Below are 18,864 nucleotides of genomic sequence, written 5' to 3'. Positions count from 1 at the left end.
GTGGTGATTGATTCCCTATTTCCTCAGCTCTCTTTTCTTTTCCTGGAAGGTTTCTGCAGAGGGAACCTCCCGGCCAAGAGAGTGGAGGCCTCAGATTTATAGGAAATGCACCGACACGCCGTGGCTGCTCCTCTTCTTCCTCTTCTGGACGGGTTTGGTAAGTGTGGCTGCCCGGCCCTCGGGAGCGCACCGGCACGCGGGTCCCCCTCAGCTGTGCCCCGGTTGTAAATCGCAAGCCCCAGGCCTTTCCTGGGGAAGCCAAGGATCGGAGGAGGACAGGTACCAGGGGGAGGCCCGGTGCCTGCAATGAGAGGCACCTGCCCAGGGCAGACTGAACAACAGTCCTGGGGAATTCTGGTCAGGTGAATAGCCGCCCAGTCTCGCCGGCCTGAAGGGGCGGCCTTGTTCCCACAGGGCGTCCTAACGGAAGTCCCCGTTAGGAGATGAGTCGCCCTTTGCCATGGGGCTGTTTAGTTGCCTGATGTGTGGGCTGTTCTCTCCGCTCACCGCGTGGACCTTCTTTCACCATTTCAGCCCCCGAATTAAAATGTTTCTCAAGCATTTGCTGTGCCTTTAAACCAGGAAAATCCAAGGCGAGCCTAGAAATAAACTACTGCCCTTAGCGGAGGACACGCACACTCTTGGTCTGTGTAGTTCAGCAGCGGACAGGGAGGACAGGCCTCCCGCTGCAAACAAACCCTGTTCGTCGGGTGGGAGATGACTTTCCCTGGTGTCCAGGGACGTGGTTGCTAGTAGACCTCAGGCGGTGGCTGTGTCAGTCCTGGGCGAGGCCTGCAGGAGCTGAACGTGGAGGCTCTGCTGCTTACTTGAGCGTTGTTAAGAAACATCAGAAGTAGCCTTCCCCACCCTCTTCGGAGACCATGCTCCTGAAATCGTCCATTCCGGGTCGGGGCTTGCATCTGCGGCCTGGTAAATGATTAATGGACAAAGGCCGATAATAGCCACCAGAGAGTAATTACCTTGTTTGAGAAGAATTAAACTTGAATAGACTCTAAAATACCACGTTTCTCTTCCCCATTCCTCTCTCTTTAGAAAAGCACTTGTTGTTTGTTGACTTTACCCACTGGTTTCACACAGGCCGACTGGTTGGGCCTGGGAGGTGTAACCGAGGGTTCGGTGTTGCCCACATCGTGGCCCCGGGAGCTCCCCACGGGCGGCTGGTGTTTCTATCAGGGCTCGCTCAGGTGTAAATGCAGGGAGCTCTCTGTCCTGCCAGCACCCGGCGGCTTTGACCTTGGGCTCTTGTGTTATTTCGTGGTCTTCCCTGGCCCCTCCGCACTTCAAACCTAGTGCCTCACTGCCAAACGCTCAGCCCGGCGGTTGTCTAGGGACGTCCCAGCCTGAACGTCTCAGGGGTGGCATGGGGCTGGCAAGGGCTCTGGAACGACGTGTCGCCTTGTGAAGCGACTCTAAAGGCCTCCGCGTGCCCGAGTTCTCTTGATTTTGAATAACGAGAGGCCTTCCTCAGCCAACTGGCTCTCACTGTCTTCTGAGACATGTTTAACAGAACAGGGAGTGTTTTTCCTGCCTCTCCTGGGCAGTCTTCCTGGTCTCGTGACATCTGACCTTGATGGCGGGTGGACAGGATGATTCTTAGGGGTGCGGATACGGCGAGGGCGGGACAAAGGTTCGGGCCAGGTGCCAGGATTACCCAATTCCCCTCCAACCTCCTTCCATTCCTCCCCATGGGCTTCTCAAAGGAGCTGTTAACATCGAGAATGCAGAGAAGTGGGAAAATGTCACTTCATCGTTAGATCTCTGGGGAGCTGGGCAGAAGCAGGGGCCCCTTTCTTCCCTCCAAGTCCTGACCAATCAGAGTCTCAGTACATCCGTGTTGAAAGGGCAGGAGGCTGGGCCAGCCTGCATGCCAGCCCGGTGGGCGTGCAGTCACATTCACAGCCAGAAGGTAAAGGGGGTGCGATCCGCCCACCAGCAGAGGTGACCCACACGTCCTCGAGTCTACCCCGAGACTGATGGGGCATTGAGGGAGTGAGAGCCTCCTTCCGGGATGTCCACAGCTCACACGACCTGCTTGTCTGCCAGGCCCGGTTCCTACAGGGCAGGGGCTCGGTGTGGTTCATCGTTCTGTCCCCCCAGGAGTAGTCTCTGGCACCCACTGGGCATGTGAAGACTACTGTGTTGATTTCTAAGTTAATAATGCACGCAGAATATTGAAACGTTTGGCTTTGGACAATGTACCTTTGAAACATATGGGGTCAATATGGTATTTTATTGAAGGTGTCCTATGTCCCCAGTCCTGGAGTGATGCTGTCACTACTGGGTATTAGACAGGACTCAATGCATCATGTATTGATGGGTTCCAATCAGGGTCACATGTTTGTGTTAAGGGAAGATCCACACACACTCAGTCTGGTAGACGGCCGGTCGGTGCTTATTAGTGGGACTGAAATTTTGAGTTAGAATTTCAAATATTCCACATTGAGTATGAAATTGGATAGAAGTGACTATAAATTGTATGATGTTCTCGTCCTGCTCAATTCCTGAGGGTTTGTGTGTGTGTGTGTGTGTGTGTGTTTGTGTGTGTTTTAAGCACTTATTTCAAAACACTATTGCCAGGCTTAGAACGAACAACTTATTGGTATGTATCAGCGGTGTTGCCTCCACCCTGGAGGGTCAGAGTTTTTTTTGTAAGACAAAAGGAAAAAAGGAGGAGAGAAGGGGAGGAAGAGGAAGGGAGGGAAAGGGGGAAGGAAACTTGGGAAGGAAGGGAGAGGGGGAGGAGGAGGGATCGACGGGCAGACGGACAGATGAAAACTCAGGGACAGACGCAGCACAGCCCTGGGGCCCTGAGATAAGTAAGAACCTCAGAGGAAAAGGTGGAGGTGTCCTGGTGAGCTTCGGTGTCAGGGAGCAGCGTCCCCTCCGACGTTGTTGTTGGAGCAGAGGAGCACAGTGGTGCTGGGTGTCTGCTTCTGACCCGGTTCCATTTCTGTCAGCGTTCAGGGATGTGGGGGAGTTCGGCCTCTCAGCCCTTTGGCCAGGCTCTCACGTGCCACCTGGGTTTTCCCAGATGTTCATCACTGGCTACTCGGTGGTGGCGGGAGCCACAGGGAGACTGCTCTTCGGCTATGACAGCTTTGGCAACGTGTGTGGCAAGAAGAACTCCCCAGTGGAAGGGGCCCCTCTTTCCGGGCAGGACATGACCCTAAGAAAGTAAGTGTTCAAGTAAGTTCCCAACCTACGGAGGGGCTCTGTTACAAACTTGGTATTAATTAGGTGTTTGCCCATTCAAAAACTCTGTGTGAGTCCGTCCCCATCCAAAGGGAGGCGTGTGTGTGTGTGGCACTGAGGACACAGGTTTTAGACTCAGCCGCCCTAAGAGTGAATTCAGCCCCTGCTACCTTTTCAGCTGTGTGACCTTGGGCAGAGTACTCAACCTCTCTGAGCTGAATATTCATCCTTTTAAGTGTGGTTGATTAGATCCACCTCATGAGGTTGTTTTAAGGATCCAGTGAGACACGCGTGAGCCGGGCTTCATCTGTGTTAGCTATCACCGTCATCATCATCATCACATATCAGTCCTGTCACCAGTGGTCTGAAGCAAGCGTACACCCTCCCCGGTGTTGCTTCGAGGTAGAAATACCTGAATCCCGATGGGGAGTGCTGGGGACTGTCCTACCCCTCTCCAGTCTGTACTCTCATCCATGGCATGGGGGGGTCACGCTCCCCCCCCCATCTCCAACTGAAAAACAGGAAAGGAGGGGGCAGAAGAGACACGAGTCCCTGAAGGGAGGGACATCCTGGCCATGATTTTCTGACTTGAGATGAAAAGCAGCTTCCGGGAGAGAAACCTTGAGAGTCTAAGTAGGTCCTGAGGGTACATTGGGCATCAACCATTCAGAATCTCAGACCAAGCCTCTTCTACCCCGGAGGGTTGCTCCTGAGGAGAGGGGCTTTGCCCTCCTGGACTGGGTTGGCCTGGGGGCATTGCCCCTGCCCTTCTGGGTGTCACCCACAGGGACAGGAGGAGGCAGGGCTGCCCAGATGTACCCTGACTCCTGTGTAGCACTGTGTTCATAATGCAGTGCTGAGAAACAGTCTCCCTGGTGTGCGGTGAGAAGTCTATCCTCTGTTATTCTCGGTAACCTAGTGGAAGCCACCCAAGTGTGTATCAGGTGAGCGGGTGAACAGAACTTGGGGTCTTCGTGCAATGGAATGCTCTTCAGCCTTAGAAAGGAAGGACATTCCGTCCCTGAACTGGCTCCGCTGTAGAGCGTTGGCCTGGCATGCAGGAGTCCCAGGTTCAATTCCTGACCAGGGCACACAGGAGAAGCGCCCATCTGCTTCTCCACCCCTCCCCCTCTCCTTCCTCTCTGTCTCTCTCTTCCCCTCCCGCAGCCAAGGCTCCATTGGAGCAAAGTTGGCCCGGGTGCTGAGGACGGCTCCTTGGCCTCTGTCTCAGGTGCTAGAATGTCTCTGGTTGCAACAGAACAACGCCCCAGATGGGCAGAGCATCACCCCCTGGTGGGCATGCCAGGTGGATCCCGGTCAGGTGCATGCAGGAGTCTGTCTCTGCCTCCCTGCTTCTCACTTCAGAAAAATACAAAAAAAAAAAAAAAAAAAAGAAAGGAAGGAAGGAAGGACATTCCCACACACACTAGGACATGATTAAATCTGCTAAGTGATGTAAGAAAAACATTTATGATCCCACTTACAGGAGGTCCTAGGAGAGTCACATACAGGCACACACACACACAGAGACAGAAAGCAGAAGGGGGCTGTGGGGAGCTGGGGGGCACGGTGGGGAGCCTGTGTTTAATGCGTAAGGAGTTTCAGTTTTGCAAGATGCAGAGGTGTGTGAGCGGTGTGGTGACGGATGCCCATTCAGGTGCCATGGGACACTTACAAGTGGTCACATGGCCCATCAGGTGTATTTTACCACCCTCTTGTAACTTTTAATGAAATAGTGTATTCATCCTACCCCCAGGAAGTCAGTCCCCTCCTTCCTGTTACCCCACCTTCCTTTCTTCATCCCCCCGCGGGAGGGAGAACAGCTGTGGGATTCCTTGTCTGGGCCCCTCCCCTCGCGGGCCCCTCCCCTCACGGGCTGCCTACAGGGCTCGTCCTCTGATCCCAGCAGCCTGGCTCCGTGTCGGCCTGGCTTGGTGTCCGCCTGGCTGGGAGCTGCTGCTCGCCCCACACGTGACCCATGGATGGCCACCACTGCTTTAGTTCTTGTGCCCCCGAGGCCCAGTAGCTGGGTGGCTGCAAACGGGGGTGGCAGGGACAGCAGGTCCCATGAGTCTCCTTCCCGTCCTCGGTGACTCCCTCAGGTGACCCCTATGTGATCTCCTGGAATCTGGAAAGGGAAGTGGTTCCAAGCTGTGTGACGCTCTGGATGACCCTCCCCCCACCCCCACCACGGCCTTCCGCATGCTAAGTTCTGCTGAGGCGTTTGATGATACAAGTGTGCTTGGCCGTGCCCACGTGTGAGAGCGTGTGGGTGTTTTTGGAGACCCGCAGTGAGCTCCCGTGAGGAGACCTGCTCTCAGGCAGCCCCCCGCCCCGTCCCCTCTGTCTCCTAGGCACGTCTTCTTTATGAACTCCTGCCACCTGGAGGTCAGGGATGGGAGGCTCAGCTCCACCGCCCTCTGCGTGTCCCGTTGCCCCGGCGAGCAGCTCGACACCCTGGAAGAGGTCCAGCTCTTCGCCAACAGCAGCGGTAGGCACGGGGAGGGGGGGGGACGGGCCCTTCCCCGGGGCGGGAGCGCGGTGGGGTCACCTGTGCACACCCCCACGAGACAACCTGCCATGATACTTGTTGCTCTGGGAAGGTGGAAACCGTCCTTTGTCGGAGGGGCCTCCTCTCCTGTGGAACCGTCCCTTGTGGGGGGGCCTCCTCTCCTGTGGAACCGTCCCTTGTGGGGGGGCTCCTCTCCTGTGGAACCGTCCTTTGTGGGGGGGCTCCTCTCCTGTGGAAACCGTCCCTTGTTGGGGGGCTCCTCTCCTGTGGAAAAGGCCAACGACGTGATCCTGTGAGCTTGTTCCGTTCCGCTCAGGTGTATCAGGACTTACCTGAAACTCTGGCTCAGGGGTCGGGAACCTAGGGCTTGCGAGCCAGACGTGGCTCTTTTGATGGCTGCATCTGGCTCGCAGACAAATCTTTAATAAAAAAAAATAACGTTTAAAATATAAAACATTCTCATGTATTACAATCCATTCATTTCCTACCGCTTACGTTCGTGGTTGCAGGTGGCTGGAGCCAATCACAGCTGTCCTCTGGGACACCACCACATTTTTATTGGATAATGTGTAAGGTACACAGGTCATTGTATGACTCTCACGGAATTACATTTTAAAATACGTGGCATTCATGGCTCTCTCAGCCAAAAAGGTTCCCGACCCCAGCGTAGTTGCTCTCTGCTCTCTGCCCTCTGCCCTCTGCTGGGGAATGGTCTTCCCTGGAGCGCAGAGTTGACGGCCCAGGGCAGGATCAGACAGGGCTCAGACAGCTCCATGTACCTGGGCACACTGAGTCCGAGGGAAGTACCCGCGGGCTTCAGGTTGAGTGGCCAAAAAGTGAGTTCTTCCGTGGAAATGTGGGGGCCCGCGGCCCTTTTCCCCAAACAGTGGGACAGTTGGAGGTTGTACCAAACCTTTATGTCGTGGAAACACCTTGCTCTGAGCGCACGTTTCGGATTTCCGCTCTAGGGATTAGATATCTGAAGGAAAGGAAGAGAGATCGGAGGTGACCCGGTGCCAGCGTTACCTGCCTAGGAAAATGGCAGCCCTGTACAGCAAATACCTGCAGATCCTTTTGGTACCAGTCGGAATTGTGATGGCGCAGTCATTTTTAGTTGTGAATTTGGGGTTTGAGAGAGAGAAGAGAGGACCTCCCTTGGCCTCAGAGGGGATGTGTGTCTCTTTGTCTCTATAGCTGAGTGACTCACTCTGTCTCCGTACAGTTGTGTAATGACCGTGGTGTCTGACTGGCTCCCCTGGGAACGTGGGCGCGAGGGAGGGCGACGCCACAGTCTGTGTATCTTCTGCTTCCAGGGTCCTTCCTGTGCGTTTACAGTTTGAGTTCCGTCAACTACACCAAAAGTCCAGATGCAGACTCACTGTGCCCCAGGCTACCGGTTCCTCCAAGGTAAAAGCTTCCATCCTTCTCCTTTATCTGGCAACAAAGCTGACTGGGCACCTGGCCCATTGGGTACCTGTCCCTATCTGCCTCTAGGTATTGTGGGAGGGGCCGAGGAGAGGGCTGTAGAACGGAGGTCTGCGGGAGGCCAGAGACAGACGAGGGGAAATGACCGTATTTTTCGCTCCATAAGACGCACCTGACCATAAGACGCACCTAGGGTTTTAAGGAGGAAAATAAGAAAAAAAAATATTCTGAACCAAATGGTGTGTTAAAATATTTAATAAAACATACCACCATAAGATTTCAACAATGCAAACTCAACAGCAGTGTGAACGACCATTAGCCCTGTTACTAACAAAGGAGAAGAGACTTTAATGTTCAAACACTCTTCTAGTTGTCCAGGAACCCGCAGCAGCTAAAAAGAAAAGAAAAGAAAAGAAAAGAACATTCACTCCATAAGACGCACAGGCATTTTCCCCTCCACTTTTGGGGAAAAAAAGTACGTCTTATGGAGCGAAGAATACTGTATTTGCAATGTGCATAAGAGACGGTGGATCAGGAGTCAGACTGAACAAGGATAAGACGCAACAGTAAAGGTACATGTAGTCCTCAGATGACAACCAGTGTGAATTGTTACTGAGTGGCTCTATAAAGTGGTTAGTATCTATTTTTTCTATTTCAACTCTTTGTTACAAAGTGGAAGTTGTTGACCTTTGCTTTTTTTTAATTGAAACCAGACCTTGTTCCTGTTTTTTTTTTGTGTGTGTGTTTTTAGAGATTGTATATTTATTCACATAGTAATATTCTGTACCTTCACACAGAAATGTTTTTTTTTCTGTCTTCCTTGAAAAAATCACATACCTCTTTTTGATATATTTGTAACTTGATGACTAGGATATTGAGCCCTGGTATCAGACTGCCAAGGTTTTTGACGTGATCTTGAACAAGTGGTATACCTCTAACTTCTAGTTTCCTTGTTAACAATGTGGGGAAAAGAAGCATACTCCATCGCTTATTCATTCAAAGCAACTTACGGAGTCAGGGCCAGGGGCCAGGGGTCAGGGATGATTTTTCCAGCAGGGACTAGAGCAAAAAAGCACCATGCAGAAAGGTCCGTGATCTAAAGTTGCTTCTAGTATCAGAGGAGTCACGGAATAACTGCTGTGTAAGTACAATGGATACGTGGTGCTAACCACAGAGGGAGTCAGCTGGGGGAGAGAGAGCAGTGTCGGGGGTGTGGTATAAGTCAGGTGGTTCGCTGTCACTGTGACCGTGACATTTAAGTTAAAATTTGAAAGAAGGGAGAGAGCAGGGTGCAGCTGTCTGTGGGAGAGCCGTGACAGGCTTTAGATTTCCCCGTGAGGAACAGCCCTCGGTAGGCCAGGTGAGGTGGCCGCCACCCCTGCCTTCTCGGTGAGAAGAGAAACAGGTCCTTCTGAAGAACGCCTCTCGGTGGGTCCCCTGTCAGGGTCCCGCTCACCCCGTAGCCGCGGCAGGACGGGCGCAGAGGGGGCACCTGTAAGTATTCGGAGAAGGAAGCTGTAGGCAGGAAGGGGGTCGCCTCCCTGACGCAGGTGGCTCACGGTCGATCGGGCCCTTGAGAAGGCCGAGGGGGAAGTGCATGAGTGTCATTGCCGCCGTCAAGAGTCAGGATGCTGAGGGGCCTCTGAGGGGCACCTGCGTTTGCTTCACGCTCCCGTTCTTTGGAAGTTGTACACACGTCTAAATGAGTGCAAGTCCCTGAGAGATAATGACAGTTTCAGTAGAACAGGGCATTGTGCCAATTGCCCGGTTTGGGACCCACAGTGACGTGACAAATCTGTTACATCACACCCCCTCTGAGTGAACGCACCCGTAGGAACACACTTCTGTATATGAAACAAATCGCACAGAGCACGGCTTCCCTTTTCCACCTGGGACTCACACTAAGCGTGCCTATTCTATTTGACTTTTTTTGTGTGTGTATTTTTCTGAAGTTGGAAATGGGGAGGCAATCAGACAGACTCCTGCATGCGCCTGACCGGGATCCACCCGGCACGCCCACCAGGGGGCGATGCTCTGCCCATCTGGGGCATCGCTCTGTTGTAACCAGAGCCATTCTAGCGCCTGAGGCGGAGGCCATGGAGCCATCCTCAGCGCCCAGGTCAACTTTGCTCCAATGGAGCTTTGGCTGAGGGAGGAGAAGAGAGAGACAGAGAGGAAGGAGAGGGGGAGGGGTGGAGAAGCAGATGGGCGCTTCTCCTGTGTGCCCTGGCCGGGAATCGAACTCGGGTCTCCTGCACGCCAGGCCAATGCTCTACCACTGAGCCAACCGGCCAGGGCTCTATTTGACTTTTTGAAGAAGGTCATTGGTTGCCTAACCTTCTAACGGGCTGCAAGTGAAATTGAAAACAGTGAGTTAGCAGGTGCTCAAACAGTAACCCGCCCGAGTGGGTTTGAACTGGCAAGGAGGAAGGGCAGAGTGAGCACCCCTGTGGCCTTCTTCTCCAAAATAAACACGTTGCTGTACAGGGTGGGAAGAGGAGGGAGCCTTCCGGAGAGGGAGAGCTGTTGAGGTTTCCTGGAATACCTCACTGTTAACATTCCGGGTCGCGTCCGAGCTCATAAACGCATCTCCGCGAAACATCCCTGAACCTGGGAGAACAGACCGCAGCGTTTCAGGGACTTGAAGGAAAAGTGTTCAACACACGGAGAAAAGGATTAATTTTTTTAACTTGCATCATCGTCGGCCTGTTTCTCCCCCCCCTTGTCCTCCCCCGTTCTAGTCTCTGCTTCTGTGAGGTTGACTCCTTTTATTTCACTTTTTAAATTACATTTATTGAAGCAGTCTTTTACAAAGCAGGTCAAATTTTCCCCATGTCTGGGGTCATCCATATTCCTGAGTTTGCCACTTAGCCGGCACCAGAGCTGACACACGCCCTGCGCTGCTGAGACAAGCCGAAGGGGACCATTTAATTCAGGCGTCCCCAAACTACAGCCCGCAGGCTGCATGTGTCCCCCTGAGGCCATTTATCCGCCCCCCCCCCCCCGCACTTCCAGCAGGGGCACCTCTTTCATTGGTGGTCAGTGAGAGGAGCACTGTATGTGGCGGCCCTCCAACGGTCTGAGGGACAGTGAACTGGCCCCCTGTGTAAAAAGTTTGGGGACCCCTGAATTGCAGGAGAGAAAGAGACGTTCATGGAAACATGCTGAAAACCTAACGTATCCCACACCAAACAAGCCGTGAAGGCCGCAGGAAGTGACCTTAGAAACATGAATCAGTTCCCTGACCTCTATGCGTTCCACACAAGGTGTTCCATACAAGGTGTTCCCCAGTGGCGCCCCCCTCAGCCCATGGGCAGGATCACCGTCATTCTCATTCTGCAGGTGGGCTGTGGGCCCAGCTCTGCCCCTAACCGGCTGGACCGGGGGAGAGTCGGGTCACCCAGGTCCCCGCTGTTCAGCATGAGGCCAGGCCGTGCTCCACAGCCCCTCTCGCTGGTCAGGGTCAGCGCGGGCTCGCTCGACTCACGGCGAACGACTCACGGGGCCGCGGAAGCCCAGCTCCTTCCGGCAGACTAACCGTGTTCTGATTCTGCCGCTCGACTTGATTTATTTTTTCTTTATTTTTATTTCTTTTTTTTTTATAAATAAATTTTTATTTTAATGAGGTGACATCAATAAACCAGGGTACATATATTCAAAGAAAACATGTCCAGGTTATCTTGTCATTCAATTCTGTTGCATACCCATCACCCAAAGAGAGATTGTCCTCCGTCACCTTCTATCTAGTTTTCTTTGTGCCCCTCCCCCTCCCCTCTCCCTTTCCCTCCTCCCCTCCCCCCTCCCCCTGTAACCACCACACTCTTGTCCATGTCTCTCTTAGGCTTGTTTTTATGTCCCACCGATGTATGGAATCCTGCAGTTCTTGGTTTTTTTTCTGATTTACTTATTTCACTCCGTATAATGTTATCAAGATCCCACCATTTTGCTGTACGTGATCCGATATTGTCATTTCTTTTTTTTTAGGGATTTATTTATTTATTTTTTTGTATTTTTCTGAAGCTGGAAACGGGGAGAGACAGTCAGACAGACTCCCGCATGCGCCCGACCAGGATCCACCTGGCATGCCCACCAGGGGGCGATGCTCTGCCCACCAGGGGCGATGCTCTGCCCACCAGGGGGCGATGTTCTGCCCATCTGGGGCGTCGCTCTGTGACCAGAGCCACTATAGCGCCTGAGGCAGAGGCCACAGAGCCATCCCCAGTGCCCGGGCCATCTTTGCTCCAGTGGAGCCTTGGCTGCAGGAGGGGAAGAGAGAGACAGAGAGGAAGGAGAGGGGGAGGGGTGGAGAAGCAGATGGGCGCCTCTCCTGTGTGCCCTGGCCGGGAATCGAACCCGGGACTTCTGCACGCCAGGCCGACACTCTACCACTGAGCCAACCGGCCAGGGCCTCAATGTCATCATTTCTTATGGCTGAATAGTATACCATGGTGTATATGTGCCACCTCTTCTTTATCTTATTTTTATTTCCTGATATGCAGCTAGCCGTCCTTGCTGCCCCTGCCAGGCTGCTGTGTGACGTGTGCTTTTAAGGTTCACACAGCGTACCGCCCATCTTGGTTCACGCTCGGCCATGTGTTTTCGGACTGGGGGTTGTCAGGCGTGCGGCTGGTGGGTGCCCCCCACCCCCACCCAGGTCTGCGTTGCTAGACCAGGCGGCCTGACCCCCGGCTATTGTATCACTGGCCAACAGTCACTCACAGCTGCCACCTTCTCTGGAGAGCTGCCCTGGTCCAACAGGAGCCAGCGAGCTAGGAAGACTATCCCGCCCCCAGCCTACCTCTAGGACGTGGCCCATGAGGGACAGACACAGGGTGGCAAGTGCCCCAGAGCCCCCTTGGGGTCTGGCTGAAGCGAGTCTCTGGCCAAGACCTCCTCTCCTTTGAGCCTTTAATTATTGAGCCTTCTCTTCCTCATTGCCTGTCTCCTGAGAACACTGTCCCCGGGGTCACTTAAACACAAGTCTCCCTCTCAGGCTGGACTTCTAGGGACCCTGACCTCCGAGGGTGACCGTGCGTTCTCACAGGGACAGGGGCCAGCGCTGTTCTGTCCTCCGCTTCTGCGAGCCTGAGAGTGTTAGGTGCCGCAGAGGGAGACCCTGCAGTGTTTGTCTCTCGAGAAGCGTTTTTTTTTTTTTTAAAGGACGCTCTTTGTCCCTGCGGCCGGACTGCGGAGGGAATGGGGTGTTCAAGGCCGTCCCCTGACCGCAGTCGGATGTGGGCCCCTCTTCTCTGAGTGGATGGCAGCGGCGTCTCCATGGGCGGTTTCATTTCGATGGTGGTGGTGAGAACAGTGAGCTTGTAGGGAGCTGTGGGCACTTGCCAGGCAGGTGCTTCTCCAAGGCGTGTTCATTCCGGGGGGCCTCACACGCCCTCCGTGCTGTGGGCACTGCCTTCCGTCCCGTGTCGCGGCTGAGAAATGCAGTGCCCAGACTGTGAAGGCTGCACGCGCGGCGAGAGGAGTCACGGGCACCCAGACCTGGGGGGTGTCCTGTCTGCCTCTGTGTCCCAGGGCAGACAGGCCAGGCTCCGCTGGGCGTATTTGGCCTGGCAGGGGGCCTCCTTGGGCTCGCATTAAAGTGCAGGGTGGGGGACAGAGATGCGCCGTGTGTCCTGGGGTCACCGTTTCTCTGTCTCTTAGCCAGACAGGCCCCTTCACCCTCAAACGCAGCAGCCCTCTCCAACACTCGCTTTCTGAGGGAGGGCACACCGCTGCGACCGGCCTTTCTTGGACAGCGTTAGGGCTGTAGAAGTAGCCCCGAGGGCTCCATTTCCTTTTCCTGCACAAGCGAGGGTTTGTTTGAAGGTGGAAGTGATCGGAGGTGCCGGGGTAGGGCCGTGCCAGGAGCGAGGAGCTGGCAAACCTGAGAAGTGTGGCCCTTGGGCCAAAGTGCATTTTCTGAATACCTCTCTCTGACTAACCCGATTGTTTCTTCTCCATCTGTCGGTCACGTGAGGGGGTGGCAGGCCCTTTGAGAGCGGTGGCTGAATGTCAAGAAGGTTCGGGTTCCCAGGTAAGAGCTTTTCAGGGCAGCGAAAACACAGGGCAGCTGTTTCCCTCTGGTGCTCCACGCCATGCTGTATTTCGAGCAGCCCCCCCCCCCCCCAATGTATGTAACATCGGAAAGACTTTGGTATTTCCCTGCAGGGCATTCTAGTTCTAGCCTCCCTCCTCGGTGCCCCCTGCGTGCCACCACATTGTTCACTCGGGTGAATTCCGACAGGGATTCTAAGTGTCCAGTCAGCTGTCCAAACGACGTCCTGCGGATTTGGGTGGCTTTGCTGGTGGGGAGAAGAAAAGAAGGTGTGGGGGGAAGAAGCCCAGCCTGTGCCCGGAAGACGCAGCTCTGCCCCAGCCAGTGGCGTCCCGAGTGGGCACTGGGCTGGCCGCCCACCGGGGCGATCCACGTTCTACGTGCCACACTGTACCTTCAGGGCTGAGGTGGTCACCCATCACCAGCGCAGGCTTATTAAAGCCGAAAAAGCCCCACAGTTAGCAAGCCATGTTGACCCAACTAAGACGTTATGGAGAATTGTATCTGGGGGGGGGGGGGGGGAGAAACAAATGCAAAGTGACATTAAATCTCTGTCAGACCTTATTTTTCAGAAACACCGCAAGTTCAACAGACATTGGCTTTCTACGCAAGTCAGATTCAGTGGTGTTAAGACTGTTGACAAATAGAAAAGAAAGACAAATTAGAGGTTTAAAAATTGGAAAGTGGGCGTCGAGCTGGAATGCTGAGGTTGCTGGTTTGAAACCCTTGGGCTCGTCTGGTCAAGGAGCATATGAGAGTTGATGCTTCCTGCTCCTCTCCCTTCTCTCTTTCTCTCTCTCTCTCTCTCTCTCTCTCTCTCTCTTTCTCTATTTCTCTATCTCTATCTCTCCTCTATAAAATGAATAAATAAAAAAAATATAAAAAAGAATAAACCATCGGCCCTGGCCGGTTGGCTCAGCGGTAGAGCGTCGGCCTGGCGTGCGGGGGACCCGGGTTCGATTCCCGGCCAGGGCACATAGGAGAAGCGCCCATTTGCTTCTCTACACCCCCCCCTCCTTCCTCTCTGTCTCTCTCTTCCCCTCCCGCAGCCAAGGCTCCATTGGAGCAAAGATGGCCCGGGCGCTGGGGGTGGCTCCTTGGCCTCTGCCCCAGGCACTAGAGTGGCTCTGGTCACGGCAGAGCGATGCCCCGGAGGGGCAGAGCGTCGCCCCCTGGTGGGCGTGCCAGGTGGATCCCGGTTGGGCGCAGGCGGGAGTCTGTCTGACTGTCTCTCCCCGTTTCCAGCTTCAGAAAAATACAAAAATACAAAAAAAATAAAAATAAAAATAAAAAAAAATTTAAAAAAAGAATAAACCATCTAAAAATTATAAAAATAATTGGAAAGTGGGAGGTAAAATTACTGCTCTACACATCATAAGAAAAATAGCTGAAAAATGACAGATGATAAAGGAAGTCGCTGAAGAGGCAGGAAACAAGAGTAATATATTGACATCTACAGCACCCATGCGTATTGTTAAAAGGCTCCTTTCATGCAAAGAAAATAATGCACATGAAAACACAAAAGTCCCTAGAAAAGAACTTAAACAAATACTATATATAAGAACCACAGGAAGAAGACTTGCATAGTTTTCTGAGGTACAAAGAAAACGTGAGCAAATTTAAAGAGACTGTGTTCTTGACGGCACCTGATTGCATAAAAATAACAGCAGGATTTTTTCCAGAAACTAGATAAGCTGATTTCAAAGTTTATAAGGAAAATTTAAAACAAAAGAATGACCGAGAAAAAACTAGAAAAAGGAAAACAATGACAGGAACTATCTCCTTCCGGTTTTTAAAACATAATAGAATTTCATAATTAACCGTTTGAGGAGTGAGTTTTTTTCATGCTCATTGACACCCGGGAGTGAGTTTTATTTTAAAAAGTGAAATTAGTTCCAGTTCCAGTTTTATTAACTTAAAACCGTGTTTGTTTGATAACCAATTTATGGAAACAAGAAGAACATAACACTTGCCTTTTTTTAATGTTGCCGTACCCATTTTTAAAATAAAAATTTGGTACGATCGTCCTCTGGATGGTCAGGAGGCACGAGGATGTACTTGAACGTCCGTACTACTCAGGGTAAAATACGGTGGGACTGGTTCCGGTGTAGAGAGATCGATGAGAGATAGTGGATGATCCAGGAATAGACCCAAATGCTAACAGGAGTTTTAGCATGTGATAAAAGTGGCATGTCACATCAGTGACAGGAAGACGGAGTCTTCATCAAGTGGCGCTGAGACAACTGGGTAGCCATCCGGAGAGAATCTGGGTTTATACCTTGCGCCTTACGTGGATAAATCCGAAGCGGGTTAAACCTCCCTTCAGATAGGAAGTTTAACATATAAAGTGAAAGCAGAAGGTACCAGAAGTCGTAGGAGAATCCTGTCGTACCCAGAGAATAAGGCAGGCTTCTAACTATGACTTAAAACTTAGAAGATGTAAAAAAAAAAAAAAGGTAAAATTGGCTGCATTAGAAGCAAACCCTGGTGCTTGACCAAAATGCTCGAAGCAAAATGAACAGACGAATAAGACGCACTTCATATATATAAAAGAAAAGATTGATTTCTCATTTTATAAGAGGTCTTACTCATCAACTTTTAATAGAACAATATCTCCATTAGAAAAGCAAGGTAAGAATCCAGACTGGTGCTTTGAAGAAAAAAAATTACCCACAAAAGAATGGTTTTTAAAACATACTAAAAGAGAACCTCCCTCCAGATGGGGGGAAGTTTGATGTAAGACTCCACGCTTTTACCTTGTAGACCGATGGCGTCTCTCGGAGGTCTGGTAGCGCGCTGTGTGGGGCGGGGGCGGGAATGGATGCTCTCACTGCCGCGGCAGCGAGGGGGCTCATTAGTGTCCATCCGGATGAACGGGCAGCCCTTTTTCACCAAGCATTTCTATTTCTAGAAGTTTTATCGACAGGCACCCTTATACCAGCGTGGAAGGACATTGGTGTGATGTTATTCATTGCTGTGTTTATAATAGCAAACGACTGAGAACCACGGCTGTCATAGAGGGCTGCTTAAAAGTATATTATGTATATCATTTAATGTAACACTAGCTCTTAATTTTCTTTTTATTTATTGAGAAAGAGAAACCTTGATTTGTTGTTCCATTTATTTATACATTTGTTGGTTGATTGTTGTATGTGCCCTACCAGCTGCAACCTTGGTGTGTCAGGACGATACTCTCACCAGCTGAGCTACCTGGCTAAGGCGTAGTTTTTTTGTTTTGTTTTGTTTTTACACATAAGAGACTAGCAAGCTAGGAATAACTCAGAACTTTCTCAGTTGGCTAACGGGCTTCCATGAGAAATCACAGTGAACCTTGTACAGTGGTGAACCATTGTGTGCTTTTACTCAGCATTGTAATGGGGGCCCCGTGACCTAATTATTTATGTAGGAAATCCAAAGGACTCTACAAAAAAAAAAAAGTAACAACTAAACAAAATAGCAAGATAGAAGGTGAAAATGCATTGCCACATATTAACAGCGAACAGTAGAAAATACTTGATTTTTGTTTGTATTTTTCTGAACTGAGAAGCAGGGAGGCAGAGAGACAGACTCCCGCATGCGCCCGACCAGGATCCTCCTGGCATGCCCATCAGGGGGTGATGCTCTACCCATCAGGGCTGTTGCTCTGCTGCAACCGGAGCCATTCTAGCACCTGAGGCAGAGGCCATGGAGCCATCCTCAGCACCCGGGCCAACTTTGCTCCAATGGAGCCTTGGCTGTGGGAGGAGAAGAGAGAGACAGAGAGGAAGGAGAGGGGGAGGGGTGGAGAAGCAGATGGGTGCTTCTCCTGTGTGCCCTGACTGGGAATTGAACCCGGGACTTCCACACACCAGGCCAATGCTCTACCACTGAGCCAACTGGCCAGGGCCAATACTTGTTTAAAGTCTATCTTCAGCAACATTAAAAGGTGTAGGACATTGAAGAATGAATTTAACAGGAGACGTGGAAGACCTCAATTGAAGCCACTGCTGAGAGAGAGAATGCCTAAAACAGTAGAGAAACATTCCTAATTCACAAGTTGGAAGTTGTGAATATGTTTGTTAGTGGCTGTCACCACTCCCTAAATTGTGCTATAGATCCAATGCAGTTCTCCCAATATAATTGTTGTAGAAATTGACAAGTTTGTAAAAAAATGTAGACAAGCTTAAGGGACACACACACACACACACACACACAGTCTTGAAGAAGTACAAAGTTTTAGGGTTCCATCACCTGATTTCAAGCCTTAAGTTCCAATGGCTAAGACAGTGGTGTTGAAATGGAGATAGACAGACAGATATTATACCTGGATCAGGATAGACGGTGAAGAAATAGAACTGTATATATGGTCAGTGATGTTCATGAAAAGACTAAGGCAATTTCATGGGGAAGAGAAGTCCTGTCCACAAATGGTGCAGAAATCAGCGGAAGACAAGGGGTGGGGGTGACCCTTGGTCACTGTGCTTTCTGATGTGACGGGGTGGCATCGATCAGGAAGAGCACATAGGTGTCAGGTAAACGCTTTTAAAGCATTTGAACTGTTGATTGTGTTGTGTGCCCATCGCCCAGAAAGTCACATCATTTTCTGTCACCGTATATTTATTTGTCCCTCTTTACTCCCCTCCCCCGGGTCACCGCTTCGCTTTAATTATGTCCATGCGTCTCAGTTTTATATCCCACCTGTGTGCGAAATTGTACAGTTCTTAGCTTTTTCCACTTACTTATTTCCCGCAGTATCATGTTCTCAAGGTCCCTCCATGCTGTCATAAATGGCTATATGTTACCATTTCTTGTGGCAGAGTAGTATTCCATTATATATATATTGTATGTACCACATCTTCTTTATCCAATCCTTGATCAAAGGGACACTTTGGTTGTTTCCATGTCTTGGCCACCGCGAACAATGCTGCAATGAACATGGGGGTGCATGTGTCTTTTATGTACCCATGTTTTCGAGTTTTTTGCGTAGATACCCAATAGAGGGTCGTACGGTAGCTCTAGTCTTCATTGTTTTAGGAACCACCATCCTGTTTTCCGCTGTGGCTGTGCCAGTTTACATTCCCACCAGCAGTGAACGAGGGCTCCTTTTCCTCCACAGCTCCTGGTCATTTTGCAAGAGGTCGCTTACCTCATGTGACACACAGACATTAATTTGAGATGAACCTTAGACCTGAACATAAGAAATAGGTTTCCGGTATCGGGGCTGGTGCGGTGTGTCTAACGGGGGCTGGTGAGTGTCAGCGGGGTCACTCTCCCGCGTGTCTCCGAGGTGCCTGGTTTCCAGGGTCCCCATCGTCCAGCCCCGTCTGGCGGCATCAGTTGCCACACTAGCAGCAGCTGCTGGGCTCTCTAAAGGGGTGCTCTGCCCACCGGGTGCCACCTCCTTTTTGTTACTGTGTATCTTGTGCCTTCTTGATTGTTGAGAATTTTACATAAACATCTTTCTCTCTCTCTCTCTCTCTCTCTCTCTCAAGATGAGCCAGGCCCTGGCCGGTTGGCTCAGCGGTAGAGCGTCAGCCTAGCGTGTGGAGGACCCGGTTTCGATTCCCAGCCAGGGCACACAGGAGAAGCGCCCATTTGCTTCTCCACCCCTCCACTGCACCTTCCTCTCTGTCTCTCTCTTCCCCTCCCGCAGCCAAGGCTCCATTGGAGCAAAGATGGCCCG

At 51.6% G+C, this 18,864-nt stretch overlaps 1 protein-coding gene across 5 annotated transcripts in view; it reads left to right on the top strand.

Moving 5' to 3' along the window:
* The window catches only part of SLC44A3 (solute carrier family 44 member 3), a 61,835-nt gene that overhangs the window by 564 nt on the left and 42,407 nt on the right, over window positions 1–18,864 (top strand). For all 5 annotated transcript variants that reach the window (XM_066247104.1, XM_066247103.1, XM_066247105.1 and 2 more), the window contains exons 2-5: window positions 50–157; window positions 3,053–3,195; window positions 5,568–5,704; window positions 7,039–7,132. In XM_066247104.1, the coding sequence (XP_066103201.1) occupies window positions 50–157; window positions 3,053–3,195; window positions 5,568–5,704; window positions 7,039–7,132 (482 nt within the window). The remainder of the gene's footprint in view (window positions 1–49; window positions 158–3,052; window positions 3,196–5,567; window positions 5,705–7,038; window positions 7,133–18,864) is intronic.

This window comes from Saccopteryx bilineata, chromosome 11 (assembly GCF_036850765.1).
Source record: "Saccopteryx bilineata isolate mSacBil1 chromosome 11, mSacBil1_pri_phased_curated, whole genome shotgun sequence".
Lineage (NCBI taxonomy): Eukaryota > Metazoa > Chordata > Mammalia > Chiroptera > Emballonuridae > Saccopteryx > Saccopteryx bilineata.
This window is presented reverse-complemented; position numbering and strand designations above follow the sequence as displayed.